The 16,610-nt window shown below is 38.3% G+C and overlaps 1 protein-coding gene across 16 annotated transcripts in view; it reads left to right on the forward strand.

The window, feature by feature from the left end:
* The window catches only part of ARID1B (AT-rich interaction domain 1B), a 446,992-nt gene that overhangs the window by 136,671 nt on the left and 293,711 nt on the right, over positions 1 to 16,610 (forward strand). For 8 of the 16 annotated variants that reach the window (XM_090041894.1, XM_090041757.1, XM_090041776.1 and 5 more), the window contains exons 4-5: positions 506 to 664; positions 5,368 to 5,478. In XM_090041894.1, coding sequence (XP_089898020.1) covers positions 506 to 664; positions 5,368 to 5,478 — 270 coding nt within the window. The remainder of the gene's footprint in view (positions 1 to 505; positions 665 to 5,367; positions 5,479 to 16,610) is intronic. The other 8 variants (XM_090041795.1, XM_090041831.1, XM_090041849.1 and 5 more) reach the window with 1 other exon arrangement.

A 16,610-nucleotide genomic window follows, 5' to 3' on the forward strand; every position in this document is an offset into this window, starting at 1 on the left:
TTGCTGTGGAGATCAAAGCTTCAAGGTACATTTGACATCTTCTAAGGTTCAACCAACTAAATTGAGGACACAATCTGAAATTGTTTTTAATGGGTTTTTAAAGTGGAAGTCTAGTGTAACATTTCTTATAAGTAACTCCACTTCTGTGGCCTCTTATTTATCTGGTGTCCTCTTTATCTTCATAAGAAACATCAGGGCTCTTCAGTTGCACAAAATCTGCTGCAGTAAAAATAAAATGAAGCCTAGGTGGTATTTCTTACCTGCCTTTTCTTTAAATAGGGTCTTCCCAAAAGATTCATTCCATCATGCTTCCATTTTATTAATAAAAATAATTTAATCTGCTTTATAATTAGCCCTTTTCTCTTTCTGCAGAACTATATTCCTCCCCTCTCATGAAACCATTATGAACATCACCAGTTAATTCAGTCATACAGAGAATGAGAGAATATACTCTATAGGTGTATCATCTTTTAGAGGTGCACTGATACATTGGTCTGATTTTCAGATTGACACCGATATAAAGAAAATTGACTATACTGGAAATCAGCCTAATATGGCTGATAATTTGACCAGTAAATGCCTATGCCTGCACACAGCCACAGCACAGCGTGCAGGCAGCGAGGAGCAGAGCCTGGCAGCATGGAGAGCTAGCTACGTGCAGCTGGTAAGTCTGTTGTGGTGGAAGGGGAGGAGGGAGGGAAGGGAAGGGCAGATGAAAGGTCCTGTGTTGAGGGAAGAGTGGGGCTGGGACTGGGGTAGGCACTGCCCAGTTGGGGCAGGGCGGGCATAGGACAGAGCCACAGTTCGTCCAGGGGATGGGGGCAGTTGAACTGTGGCTCTACCCTCCTCCTCTTGACCCCCAAATGAGCCACAGCTCCGTCCTGCGCCTGCCCACCCCGGCTGTGCAGAGCCTACCCTAGCCCCACTTCTCCCTCACTGTGGGGGATGTTGATCTGCCCCCCCATGCTCCTTTCCTCCCCCCTCCCCTTTCACTACAACAGACTTACCAGCTATTGTATCGCAAATCAGATCGGTATCAGCTGCTTTGCCTCCTTAAATCGGCTGGTAGTATCGGCCCCCAAAATCTCTTTCAGTGCACCTCTGACATCTTTTAGCTAGGTCCAGTTAATCAGTGCTATGCTTTCACTTTCTTAACCTTGTGTGCATAAAAGCTCATCTCTCTGCTGGCCTCTCAAATGGTTCCATTGCAGTTGACTAACCAAACTTTCATGCTGGTTTGTTATGCAACAGAGTCTTTTAGACAAGGAAAATATAATATATCTTACTAAATGATAAAGAATTACAGAACAGCTGCAGAAAGGGAGAGTATCTCATGTACATGCATTCTCCCAAACATCCATAGTCCTCAGGGTACATAAATGACTGACTTTGCTGGGTGGAATAAACAATTTCTTTGAATAAGTATAACAGGTAGATGTTTGTTGAGGGAAATGGCCACCTAGTAAACAACCGTACCCGATTGTGTGGCTATCATGCAGTTTGCTATTTAAATTTAATACTAATGTGTATGAACTGCGTTCTGCGTCCCTGTTCAAATATGTATGTTTAAGTTGTTTCTCTACCTTTTGCAGCGTATGTAATCTTTTGATGTTTCTTGCATTGTGTTCACCTTGGCAATTAGAAAAGATGCAACCAAAAAATCTGTGTATTTTAAGAAATCTGAAGTTCAGCTGCTTTTAGGACATATGGGTTTTCTTATGTTGGGGGGTTTGGGTGGGGAAGGAGTGCTTGGAGTCCTTGGAATCTTGTTTGAGTAATCCTGTCTGTTGTTGTTTATTGTAAGCTGCTCTGAACCCTTTTGATAGTGGGATGTACATCTTATCATCATCATAATTACTAATAATATTGATATTATAATGTAATTAACCATGAAAAAAATAGTATAATGAATCATATACTGATATTATTCTTTTTTTGAAGGCGTATCCCACTTCTTTTCCTCAAGTCTTATCAGGAAACCCTACTCTTAGATATGTTAGGATTGCCAGTAGTTTATCTTATAACAGCCGTAGTACATTTGGGTTTGTGCCAGGCTTAGGTAGGTCTGAGCAAGTGGAAATTTTAGCCAACTATTTAAAAAAAAAAAAAAAGAAAGAAAGAAAGGCATTTCTCCTTTCTCTGGCGAATGCACACTGTCCTTCAATGGGAATTTTTTTTCTGTAATTCACAAAAATCATAAGCTTTGTTTAGCAAACGGATGTCATTGGTGGTTACAGTTTTGACTGAAAAAACAACATGAGGAATTCTAAATAGAGCATTGCACTCTCAAAACCGAAAGTGAAAACTCCACTTGCGTGCATTTCTAGTGCCATGACACAATATTCTATTCAGATATGTCCTTTTTTATCACGTCTCTTAATTCTGCCAATGTCTGCTTTAGCTGTTTTTTATATTCTGTGCATTCAAAATATTTTGTAACTGCCCAAGATCTCTTCTAAGAAGCAGTAGTGATTTCGCCCCTCCTGTTTTTCAGAGAGAGAATGAAATTGAACTCTTTCCTTTGATTATAAAGCCAACACCAATTTGTACATTGGATTATTTCTCTAGATTTCCAGTTACAGCTTTGTAAAACAGATAATTTTCACAAAGTTAGTCTCCTCTGTTTGAAATTCATAATGCTATCATAGTGTCTTCCACCTCTAGATTGCTGCTTCCCAAATTGTCAGTGGTGTGTATTTAAATGAGTAGGTGGTCTCAGTCCTATTTGGAGTACACAGGTGTCCACTGCTTAATTGGCACAGATGTCTTCAGTATTCATTTCCATATCTGTCTGCTAATGCATCCTCAATCTAGATTTGAGCTCTCCAAGATCAGAATAGAAGAGCACTAGTGGTGGGCCATCATAGGAAACCCTGATGTCATATTTAAAATAATGTGGCTAAATAGTGTATTTTAAAACTGCAGCTGTTTTCAGTTCAAAGTTTTTCATGTGCTCTTCAACATAAGGAAGGCAGCCCTCTAGATAGTCACTTACTGACCAAACAAGAACCAGTTCAGTTGAGCTGTCTGTGTTCCTGTGAAAGCACGTTGCTTCCCTTCCACAAAATTTCAGTAGGAAATGATCTTTCAAATAAACCTAGGAAACATGTTGGAACAGGCATAGATAGTACTTTTATAAAGAGTTAATAACTCTTATTTGATTTTTCAAAACATAAAACATGTTTCATTTCCCAGGAAAATTGTCCTAATGCTGCAGTGTCTGTTTGGAATGAAGAATAACTTTGTTTCGGAGATGATGTCTCCTAAATTGAATATCCCATTTATCTTCCTTGCCACTAGGGAGATTTAAAAGAAGAAAAAAAAAGGTTCTTGTTTGTTAGCTCTAACGGGAAAATGAAAAGGGAATAGAGCGCTGAATTCACAGTGGAAATCCACTATTGCTACTGTTTTCTAACCTGGGTTTATTATAGATGCCTGTGCAATGACAACAAATAGTGTGTGTGTTTAAATAAAAAGGAAAGCAGAGGTTTGCTCATTTGTTTGCCTATTGTGAAGCTGTCCTGCACCTTTATGCTCTTTTGTAACAGGGTGAAGGCTGCTGAATGGAGGCCTTGTGCCATTTGTTGATTTTAAACCTCACTGTTAATCCACAGGAACCTGCTGGTCTACGCAGCAGGAGAGCTGTGTGACAAGTGGAAATCTGGGAGGTGGAAAAGGAAGAGGGGGGCATGGTGGATAATAATCATTCAGTCATCAGCCTTTGTCACCCTTAAGCCTAATTGTTACCCTCTGCTGGTAACCAGATTGAAATGCTGGCCTTTTAAGTTTCTTTTGGTTTTACTTGGCACATGCTTACAGATAGGCCAGCTTACTGGTTTACATGCTATCAGTTTTGCTAGCCTTTGTTTTCTTTAACCTTGTTGAATTTTCTTTGAACTCTCCTTCCCCCCCCCCCCCCCCCCAACATCTTTGCAGTGATGTACAAAAACATGGAGATGGCTGGCATGGTTTTTAGCTGACTTTTCTGTCAGTACCATTAATGTAGAAGGCAGGGTAGATAGGTTTGCACCTTATAGATTAACAAGAGAGTGGTGTGATTACACACACGCACTCTCACATACTTTAGTTAGTGTATAAGTTTGAAATTTACCTGGCCTGCTTCAAACTAACACAGCTAACTAACTCCATTGCAGTGCCATTAAAACAAAGACTGAAAACTGCTGCTTTTCTAGCCAGCTAGTTTGTAAAGTCAGGATGCTGGCGGTAGCAGCTATGGCATCAGAAGATCTTGCCTGCATGAACGCATGAACAGTATTTTATAAAAGTAGCAGCAGTATCATTTTCAGTGTGTGGGGGGGGGGGGGGGGCGGGGGGTGAAGTAAAGCTTTTCTTGTACACATTAAAGCCAAAGCTGCAGTCTTTTTTCTTTTTTTAAATAATTGTTTTCTTTCAGTTGTTTATCAAAACTAGAGGATGGGGAGGAGGAATGAACCAAATTAAGCCAGCAATCTGTTGTGTAGTTTGGAGAAACAAACAAAATGGGGGGGGAATACAGACTGTTTCAGGTGTGATGTATTTTTCTCTTCGACGATCAGAAACTGGTTCTTCAACTTGCCATGCCAAGGAAAGCTGAGCGTTAAACATGCTCAGATAGGTATTTAACATCCTGTCAGTCTCCTTGATTTTTTGTGGAAGTATCTGTTAAGTGTAAGCAGGTTTTGTTTTTATGTGAGGTGTGTGATCCTAGGCTGTTGCATAACACTGCTCAGACTTGCATACAGTGAGAAAGGCTTCTTGACTTTCACTAAATGCTTAAACAGATGTGGGAGCCACTTTGGAACAAGTATACTACTTTTGTGAAAATTTAAGTCAATACATGTTTCACGTAGTCAAAGTACTCTGCAACCATGGTTTAATAGTTTGCATTGGAAAGCTGTGCTGGGAGTATTGATGGTGGGTGGGGAAATTAGAAACATTATCGGAGTTTGATATAAGAGAATTATTGCAGTAGATTCTCAAATCCAGCGTTGTAGAATCTTCCTTCTGATTCATTATCACTACAAGACTTGCTGTTGTGTCTAAGCATCTGCTGAATGTTTTAATTTCTCTATATCCTGAAAAAAATATTTTTACATAATTGTTTTAACTTGTGGTATTGGAACACAGGTAAGCACACAATCCTCTGCCTGTTTATGGTAAATTTAACTGCCACTGATTTCTTTATAAAGCTTTTAAGGGATAAATGACACGTGGATGGTTTGTTGTTGTCAAGAAATGAGATCTGTCTTTTAAAAATCCCATAGACTAGTAATCAGTTGTTACTTATCTATTCTATCTTCACATGGATTGAATTGACTAGGGTGGCATGTGAATAACCACATGGTGTTTATACTTTTGTTTTCTCAGGACATGTCTCAGGAAGGCTATGGAACCCGATCCCAACCCCCTATGGCCCCAGGAAAGCCCAACCATGAAGATCTAAACCTCATACAACAAGAAAGACCATCAAGCTTACCAGTAAGAAACTAACGTAATTGCTATAGAGAAGCAGTACATTTTAAAATGAAAGTATTTTATAAAGACCTTTCTGGTATTATAATAAGCAGGTGAGATTTTGGGAATGCAAATTGACAAATTTATAATTGGTTTTACAATTGGTTCCATCTGTTGAGAAGAGCAGGCGATGAGTGATTGATATGTTGTCTGGGGCATTCCTTCAAAGGAAGTCTTAAATATTTCAGTTGGTAAGACTTTGGTTAATGGTTACTACATCCTTGCCCTTTAAAAAATAATGATTTTTTTTGTTAGTGTATGATTCAGATTTGGGTATGATTGTGCTTAATAGCTGACAAGCAATCCAGAGTGCAGAGAGTTTACCAACTTGTACACAGATTTGAGTATGCATCTGTGAGGAATTGTGCATGTGTAGAGGGGAGAGAATAGATGTTTAACTTTCTGAATTTTGCATTTTTTCAAATGAGTCTTATTCAGGGTCTTTTTAATGTCTGCCTTCATCTGTAAGGGCTTCTTGCCCACAAGATATTTTGATTGTGAACTAGCATTATTTCAGTGATATTATGGCAGCAGTGAGGAAACTATTGCCACCATGATTTATTACTTTCAGACCTCAAACACAATGTGTTTGTTGTCAGTGTAGTTAAAACACATCTGGAAAGGTACTTGATATAGTTTTTGACAAGTTAAATTCTATTTCGTTAGTACAATCTACAAAGATATGTGCTGGAATGATAGCTAGTACCTGGTATAGGGCTGGTTATCATTTGAGCATTTTGGTTAGATTGTGCTGAATCTTGGCTAGCTTTATTATCTCTCTGTATGGGGGGGGGAGGTGCCAAAAATTAATGTGCGTAGCAGAATTATCATAGCTGTTTGTGCTTTGGAGGTCTTTAGCCAGTATGTTTTGGCCTTGTCCCATTTGGTTGTTTCATAACAAGTAAATCAGCTTAATGTGCCCATACAGATTTAAACCAGGTGAAATATTTTCAGGTTAAAAAAGGCAAATTGATTAAACTAAGTTATTTGTGGCTCTGAACAGCATTGCACAGAATTGTTTCCAAGACAGTTCATACAGTTCAGTGGGCACATAATCATTTTAAATTAGTAGAGGGATGCTTTGGAAGAGCAGGTATCTTAAGTATGCTTAACTTATTGAGAAACTGAAGTTTGTATGTGAAATCTAAGAACTTACTGCATTTTTTCCAATGACACGTGACACTGTCATCAACTCCTAAAAGGAGAAGAGCGGTTCATACCCAGTTAATCAAATATTCAGAAATAGAAAGGTAATATAAAATTGTTTCATGTTGTGACAACATGACTTGATAGGCAGATCAAACTCAGCCTCTCTTTCTCTCTAGGTTTTTCTGCAGTTCTGATCACCTTCATGGCTGTAATATTCAGAAATGGTTTGCAGTAGGCTTTGTGTTATCAGTCTTTCTTTTACAGCCTTTTAAAAGTTTTATTTTTAAAACCTAGGACAGTGACTGGTGATGTATATATTTCACATCTGGTTTAAATTTTATGTATGCTTTTTGGGGATAGGGAGAGGAAGCAATGAAATGGATATTGACCACCAGTTATATAAATAACAGCTAATGTGAATGTAAATGTAACTGTTTTAGTAGCTGTTAAACTGTGGGCAGGGCTTTTTTACCTCTACGTACCCGAATATTCGCCGTTTAGAGTTACTTGCTATGCATTGATCTAATAATTTCATTGCAGATTTGTTGAATGTGATATGCATTATGTAAACTGTTTAAAATTTCAGCATCTGAGTAACCTTTGTCTACCCCTTTCACCGTGGTATCTGAAGAAAATGTTGGGTATATGTATTGCTGAGTGTTTGGTATATTTATTATTCTAACCACGGGTTGATAGCATTAATAGTGAATTTCAGAATATTTGGCCACATACCTTAATTTGTGAATTAGCATTTAAATGTCGTTATTGGGTGAGTTCATCTTTGAAAAAGTTTAGATTTAAAAAAAAATAGAACTCCCTCCCCCTACCCCTCCTCAAAAAACAGGTTCATCCACTCAAAAAAAAATTACCATTTTGAAAGGCTGAAAAAGAGAATTGCCCAAACTAGTATGGGGTGAAATGTCTTTTGTGTTGTTTTTTTAATTCAGAAATCTTTAAGAAAGGAAAGTCATAACATCTCTGAATTTTATATGGCGAACTTATAAGCATATCTAAAACCAGAGAAACTTAGCAATAAATGTTGGATGATCTTTCTGGTACTGATTAAAAAACAAAACAAAAACCCAAACCTACCCATTTCATGGGTTTCAATATGACTTAACCACCTTCTACAGCATTGAAAGCTGATTTGTGTCATCCCTTTGGGAAGATTTTCTGGCAACTTTGTGTCACAGTAAGCAGAGCTAAACAGTTCAATAGTTCCACTTCCTTCGCACGTTGTATATAAAAGTCCTGGCATGAATGTTCCCGTAAAGTTCAAAGCAGGCAAATTTGTAATATGGGTTGGTAACAAATCGCTACAAACAAAATATAGTTTTATTAGCTGCTTCTAATGGCCTGTCAGATCCTATACAATGTTCTCTTTCCTTCTGAAATGCTCCGATATCTGCATAGTTTGACCTGGGGGGTTTGCCCATGTGGGAGTCTCTAAGTCCAAATGAAATGTTGCAAAGAATAGTGCTCATAGCACTTTTGTCTGGGTCGCAATTAGAAGGAAATATCAGGCTTTTGAGAGAATCTCAGTGTTTGGTTTTCTGTGAAGGAAAGGAAGTAATAAATAAGGAAATTATTCCCTGTTAGGGGGAGAGAAAGGAAGGGGGGAGAAGTGTAGATGAAAATATATGAAGAACAGCTACTTCTGAGCAGATTTCTTTGGAGGCAAGAAAAAAATGGCGAAAATACACAATACTGCCATCCTTGGAAAGGCAAAATGGCTTTGGAGATAGGACCTCTTAATAAAATATCCACAAGCTGGTTGTTTCAGGAAAGGTTCCTCGATTGGCTATAGATTGTTTATGTGAAAAATAATGTCTCTGCTTTTTATCTCTGTCATGTCATAAATTTCCACAGCTCATTGGATTGCCAGGATGAAAAGAAGAGGAGTGTATTTATGTATTTAGCTTTTAATCTGCATCTAAGAAAAACTCTTTCCAAATGAGCATCATATTTCTGAATGAGGCCCTATTTTGCTCAGTTTCCCTCTTGCTTGGCTGAGGCAGACAGTCAAGTGGCACTCACTCAAGTTTACCCTTAGAATGTTATTTTTTTCCTATATTTGCCAGAAGTTTCTTGTTCTGTATCTTAAACCCATTGAGCAAACGGAAAGGGTTACTTCACAGCTCATTCCAAAGCTCAGTGAACCCCAAGCCTATTCTTATACACCTTTCTTTAAATCAGATGTAGTATTAACTTAATATTGGATGCATCCTCTGGACTGAGTGAGTAGACATTACACCTGGCACTTGCTGGAATCAGTGCTGTACTGTGTTATGTGACCTGTACATTTTCTGTTCCCATATTAATTTTATAATCTTATCTGTTTACCAGGTCTTTGCTATACATATTTAACATTTCTATCAGAAATTGGAATGTTCTCTGTATTTTGTGCAATACTGTTTATGTCCTGTTTAAGTTTGGTTGCTCAAATGTTTACAGAAGACATGTTCTAGGGAAACTAGATTTTTAAGATCCTCTGCCTAGAAAATATGGTGAATGGAGCACCATACGTTTTTTAATTTAGTTGTTTTTAATCCATGGATGAATCTGTTGCATCTGTTAAGATTTTAGTTGACTAATGTTGCATCTGCCAAGAAAATGATGGTGGGAATGATAGTGTCTATGAGATGTCTTAGCTATGCTAGCATTATGAACAATGACAGAAATTCATTTTTATAAGCAGACCTCCCCCCTGAACAAATGCTGACAGTGACTTAAGCGTAAGCAATTTCTGTATGGTCTAGCCTAACGTAATTTTTGAAATGTTTATTCAAGTCAAGGAGAAGTGAGCTTTTTCTCCTGTTTTCAGATGGTAAGTTTTAGGTGGCGGACATCTTCTCTATATACAGGGTTTAGTGCCATGGGCCCTGACCCAGTTGTGGGCCTCTGAATGCTACCATAAAATAAATAAATATTTATTAAGATAGCGAGGCTACAGACATAGAGGGGAAAAAAGGAAACTCAGCGGTAAGGAATAAGGCCCTACTGTTTTGTAGTCCAGTTGGATACCTTGCAAGTGTAAACAAATCAAAAAAATCTAATAAAAATTCAAGTGCTGTTCAAGAAAACCCAGAATGTTGTTGCTGATTTGACAAAAGGTCAGTAAACTGGTTCTTGGTAATGGAAGGTAAATGTAGCCTGTAGTTGGTAAATACATGGATAGTGCATGGCAGCAATTGTAGCCTTTGGTTATATATATTTATTCATCTCCTGAGCTGAAAATAACTATTTGGGAATATGCTAAATCCAAGAAAGGGGGGAGAATCATGTAATACTTGTGAATTAAATTTTCCTTTGTTTTTACACAGTGTGGTCTGAAAGTGATGTCTTTCTTTCTCCTTTCCTTTTCTTTCTCCTGCAATGTTGTAAAATAACTGAATGATCTTGTTTTCCTTTGTTTGGGTCAAGAAATTTTAGCTGAAAATTGTTACTCTGTGAAAGAAGATTATTGACTCAACAAGCCTTCAATTTTCAGTGAATAACACTCCCACCCTCTAGCTTCAGGAACATGTTGTGCATGCATTCTATTTTAAAGTACAGACTGTAATTTAAAACTGAGGCAGTTTGATGCCCCACTGAACTTTGTTTAAGCCTGGAATAAAGGGGAAAAAGCTTTGAGCTACAAAGTGACTAAGCTTTCTCAATGCTTTTCTTAGCCATTGTGCATCAGGTTGGAAAGAAAGTTTGAAGTTGCTGTCTTCTAAGTCATTTTACTTCCTGATTGGAGTTAATGTCTTATTTTTCCTCTTCCTCCTCTACCCTTTCATGTACTAAAACTGTAGCTAGGGCATATTTGCATGCACACGTGCCTATAGATGGACATAAATGTTGTCCACTCTTTTCTCTTTTTACGTAGGTATTGATTGTAGTGTGGTTTGTGTATACATACGTTCTTATATTTGCATACCTGTATAGGTCAGGACTCTCACCAAATTCAGCTCTGTTGCGGGTAGGCACAGCTCCATGGAAAGTGAGGATGGGATATTCAAAAGGATGAATTTAAGTCCTTGTACCTTGTATGTGCTTGTCTGTTTAATGATATCAGGTAAAATCCTTGCCCACTGAAATCAAAGATTTTACCAGTGACTACAGTGGTGTCAGGTTTTACTTCATGGTGAAATTAATTCCTGTGCTGAGAGACCACTTGTAAATTCATTTTAAGCTTATCTATAGGACATAAATAGATAAGTTGTATGTATGCAGTCCTGCAAGTGCTCCATGTGTAGGAGTAAGTTTCACTTATCAAAGCCAGAACATTTATTCTTTCAATAAGTATTTGTGTTAATAAATAATTGTAATTCTAAAAAAGCAGGGAGAGGCTGTCTTTACTTCCATGTTCTCTTATTAGCAATTCATTTGTTCTTCATGTTTTTCAGGGATGCTTGCTTTTACTCCATGGACTGAACATGTTTGTTTAATATGCAATGTTACGTTTGCCATACAGCTATGGAGAATATTTTTTAGTACTGGAGCAACATAAAGCACTATTTTCTCACATAATACATACTTACAAATAAGGCATACACTTATTTTCAGAGGGCAGAATGAAAACTTTTTTTTTCTTTAGTCATGGCTGATTGCTGACTGCACTGGACCCTGAGTGCAGTGAGAGGGTTAACCCCAGCTCTGATGCCTAAGGGTGAACTCTGCCCTCCTCCCACCCTGAGGCTGGCAGAGGAAGCTCAGCAGCCATTTTGCAGCAGTGTATCCTTGTTTCTGTTCTTCCGCGGCTACTGTTCCAGCAAACAAAAATCGGCTTTCCCGCTTAAGATGCACACACCAATTTTGGAGGGCTAATTTTTGGGGAAAAGATGAATGTGATATGGGAGTAAATGTGGTAATATTTGGTAGTACTTTACATTTTCAAAACATTTTTAAAAATAGCCCCCCACACGACTGTGGTAGGTAAATTGTTATTTCCAGCTAACACTTGGGTGAAATTACACACAGAAAAGTTAAATGATTTGGTCAAGCCTTAAAGGGAAATCTGCATCATGACTTGATTAGAACTCAGTAGTTAATGCAACAGTAGCTTTTGCACACTTCAGCAAACACTGTTAAATGGAAGCCTAACAATTTTTGAAGGTGCTGAGCATGCACCAGTTACCATCAAACTCAGTGCCTGTCTCTGCTCAGCTGTTCATGTATCAAGACACTAAGATGTCTTAAATCTGGACTAAAGGGACATAACTTTAGGGGCATTTTTACACATGCAAGCACCGCAGCGCGAGGCTTTGAAAAGCACCCAGTGCTGGAACACTTGCAGTTGTATAAGCAGCAAAATGCACAACAGTGCTGAGAAAATGACGGTGGCATGCATTTGAATTAAAACACATCGGAGGTACTTTTCTTCAAAAGCGCACTGTTGCCATTTTCTGCACACTGATACACATTTGGTTGCTTATACAATTGCATATGGCGTAGTGTCATTTGTCTCAGCTTGTGTGCAGAGCAGAATCTGCTCCGATTAATGGAGTCTGCACCAAAGCAGCAGATCTCTGACACATCGCGGGACAAAATGTATACATATAAAAGGCCTAGGATTCTATTTCTGACCACTTTGACCACTGTATCTGTATGCACATATACACATGCATGTGTTTCATGTCTGTTTGGTTATTTGTAAGTTTTGAGTGTGTAGTGTATTTTAAATTCTGTTACTTAATGTATTTTTACCATGGTTTAGCCTTTTTTAATTCCTGTGTGGCGCATTTGGATCACCACATTGAAAACAAAACAAAAGGATATTACTCACTGGACTATTATTTCAGGAAATACCTGAGACACTGTAAACAGCTTTTCTTTCTTTTATTTGTACCACAACTATTCCTTGTAAGAGAACTTCTTTTATAGAACGACTCCTTTGCCAGTGTTTGCCAACCATTTTAAAAGATGACCTCAGCTTCAGAGCCCTGGCAGAACACAGCAAGTCATTTTGATCCACAGCATCAGTTGAACAGTGGATTCCTTAAGAATTTTGTTGACTTCTGGTGCTCTAGCGATGATTTTCTTTTAAAAATGTCTTAGACGAGGAGTATCAAACGTATAACCTACAAACTGGATCTGGGGTCTCGGACCCCATGTGCCGCATGCAGACTGTGGGGTTGGTCCATAGTGCACACTGCATGAGGTGCTAATGCTGGACCAGCTCTGCACACTGGCTCTGGGACTCATCTAGATCAGGTTGCACTGGAGCTAGCATGCAGGGCTGGCAGTGCCCTGGGGCTCACCGTGCATGTACTACCAGCATAGATATGAGCTGCATGTGGCATGGGAGTAGGACCTGGTGCTTCATACATGAACAGCCTGGGGCCCATTCTGGATCAGTCCCCCCATTCTGGATCTGTCCCAAAGTTAGTGCACAGGGCAGGGCCAGTCCTGCAGGGTGCAGCCCACACCCAGCACCCACTCCCTGTGATGGTGCCTGGTCCAGGCTGTGCACTGCATCCAGTTCAAATCCCAAAGTGGGGCTGGTGCACGCTATATGGGGTATGCAGGCTGGTCCCTGTGCCAGATGCAGACATGGTACAGGGATTCAGTCACAATTGGCCCAAAGATTGACCTGGCAACCCTCTTCTGATTCATGGGGCTGGATGAGTTTGACACCTTAGGCCTTGATTGTGAAACACACATGCCAATTGCTGTTAAATTCAGTGATATTATGCATATAAATCCTTGTATGATTAGGGCCAGGGACTGAGTCATCTTCTGTGCTTGTGTAACAGTTAACACAATTGTGCATCAGTAATAATTGGGGTTTCTTGGCACTACCATAATACAAGTGATAAATATTTATATTTTGTTCCTTTTGGTTTGCGGTAGTATGTGGGAACTGCAATCAAGGAAGGGATCTATTCTGTTGACTTCCTTTTGTTTGACTTAGGTTTTGTAATTTCCCTCTGATTCATTTTTTTTTGAAGTCTTAATACCTTTGTACTGCTGCATTTCCTGAAATGATTCCTCACTTCACTGTAGTCGCATCTGTTGGATTCACTTTTAACAGCCTTTCTTTTCATTTTCTATACTGGTAAAAAGGAGATAAAATGTAGAAGTGTAAATAAGCATAAATGCATGAGTCTGGAGTGTGCTCATACCATATGTTGTGAACTGCAAGATAGGTTACCTTATTCTAGTGACTTGGGATCATATACTAAATTAAGGATTCTTTACCTTTGTCATATATTAGACCACTTTATATATTGCCCACTGAGAACAGTTTAACTAATTTGTGCTAGTCCCCCTGATTCTTCAAGAGTAATGTCAGTCCCATAGCTTCAGTAAAGAATGTTGTGTTGGAATTGGCACAGTGACTTATTGTGGGGAGGAGGGACACAATAGTGTCTGAGTTTGGGTTGTAAAACCACCACTTCAGGAAAAGACTGCAGACAAGGAATTGAAAGCAGGTTTGTGATCTCTTTTTCCTTCCATCCAGACAACTGCAAATGACCCTCTTAGGCATCTTGACACCCGGGTTGAGAATTGTACTAAATTAATAGCAAGAACTAAATTTTCTAGGCATATTTGAATAATTGTTGCAACACAGGAAAATGTGGATTGTATATTTCATATAATTGTTAAGCAGCGTTATTTTATAAATATAACAATGTGATGAGTAAGATTTTCATTTTTTTCAGACATCTGTAGTTATATGAGAGAAACAGTTTTTAAAGTATTCTTGTCCCTGGTTTACAAAAGGTTAAGATTTTATAGAAGGAAGTAACGTGAAACACACTTGTGGAGTATGCATACATATTTGTATGCATTAACACACACAAAGCTGTAACCTGCAAGTTCCCGTAAGTACACGCAGTGAACAGGCCAGTGAAGAAACAGTAATTTGTTTTCTTTATGTTTATACAACAGGTATAGAGAAGTACATGTATAGTCAAATAAGAGACTAGAATATTTTTGGATATGTGTAAGTCTTGCAGAAGATTAATGGAAAAGATGTAAAGTTTCTAATAAAATGTGTGTTCTGTAAAGCCTGGTACATAGTTACAAAAAAGCACTACAGGAAGAAAGGAACTGAAAATGGCCTGAGCTTGTCAGATTAAATAGTTAGGATTAGAATAATTTTGCACTATCATACAAGTTGTTTTAAGTATAATGATACACATTCTATATTGACATGAATCCAGTGGAATTAGATTTTCATGGATTGTAACTTTTAGTATGGAAATTGACCCCTTGGTTTTAGTTTTTTCTTGCAATCCTTTGAAGCAATCTAATTTTTCCCATTCATTTCTTTACTTCTGTATATAAAGAACTGAAATCACTATATTTAGTTTGCAGGCTATTTCAGTATTTTAAGAATAGCAATGAAACTTCACATGCAACATCCTCTTCTATCCTTTATGCATATTTTGTATATACTGTTCATTTAGGGAAATGCATGAAAAATTAGAAGAAAGGTAGAGAGATTCTGTTTAGTTTGCAGGGCAATTGTGGAGCATTCATAGGGATGATTTATTTATTAGAGGCTATAGTATGTGGTTTTGTTGTTTAGTTTGAACAAAAGTAAGTCCTACATGTGTGAGTTCAGTCAGATTCCACCAGAGTCAGCATAATTTATTTATTTGTACCTGGCAGTGGAATTTTGTGTTAGACTTTTTTAAAAAACTGCATGGAGTGAGGAGGAATTCAAACACACTATTTGTGTTTATTAAATGGGTGTTAATTCTTTCTGCAGGGCCAGCTAACCGTTTTGCCCTGCTGGAAATCAGGGTTGGAAAACCTTTCTTTTTCCTCCTCCAGTTCTAAAGTATGACAAACTATAGGAGCTTTTTGGCTCCAAATACCTTCAGCTATTTTTGCCAAAATGTACTTGCACAGCTTAGCCAGCTGCTTAAATCCTAGAGAAAAGAGTTCTTACTGTGAATTGCTGGCTGCCAGTGAGCTTTCTGGTCCTGTATGCAAACAAACAGAGGTCAGATATGAAATACTGTAATATGTTGAAAATATATGTTTTAAACCTCTACTGTATTTTTACTGATCTGGCTGCAGCTTCTGTGGGAGGAGGAACTGGCAGAAAAGCTGAGAATCTTAACTGCTCATTTCCGCTTCCTGTTTTTGCTCCTATTTTCATAGGGATTGTAAATCAGGTGGGCCAAAATATAAGGTTTTAACCTATTGACTTGTAAGTAAACAAATTTTCTCTTACTGTATAATATTTTTGCTTATCTGACCTGTATTGCCATGGAGATGTAATCAAAAGGGATACAGTCAGCTAGCTACTCAGAGGAAGAACGTCTTATTATCATTGCCAGTTGCTTATTCACTGAAAGTGTTGGTTTGCAGGGTAATAAAAGGAGCTCTAGACTGACATACCCTCTCCCCCTCCAAATCTGTAATACTTAAGAAATAAAAGGTGTGAATAGCTGAAGGGCTTTTCTGGGGGGTCATTCAGTTATGTTTTTAATAAACTATACAATTAACTTCCCTTCTTAAAAATTAAATATAAAAGGAGCACTAGATTCTCTCTGCATCCTTTATGGATGCTTTGATTTGTCATGGTCTTGCTACTTACTCAGAACTACTCTAAACTTGACACATAGTCTAATTTCCAGGATTTGGCATGTATTAGGAGCATGTGAGTGGGCTAGCCTCAGCAGAAGTCCTGGGCTCAGCACCACTGCACTGTAGACAAGCCATTATGGCTCAGTCATGCAAATAAATGAACATTGTAAACCTGCTCCAGCAAAGCACTAATATGTATATTTAAGATGCAAGTAATCCTGTATGGACTCAAAGGTAAATCCAGTCTTTATATGTCTTTCTGGATCAAGACTGACATATTCTTAACCTTAAAAATCTAGCTCATACTTCTAAATGGTGGGCAATACAGAACAGTTTTTACACTCTTTCTGTTCTACAGGTATAAATGACAATACACAAAGTTGTAAAGCAGCTGAGAATTTGGCCCTCTGTGCAAT

Source organism: Crocodylus siamensis, chromosome 1 (assembly GCF_052110815.1).
Source record: "Crocodylus siamensis isolate JL-2025a chromosome 1, ASM5211081v1, whole genome shotgun sequence".
In the NCBI taxonomy this organism is placed as follows: Eukaryota; Metazoa; Chordata; order Crocodylia; family Crocodylidae; genus Crocodylus; species Crocodylus siamensis.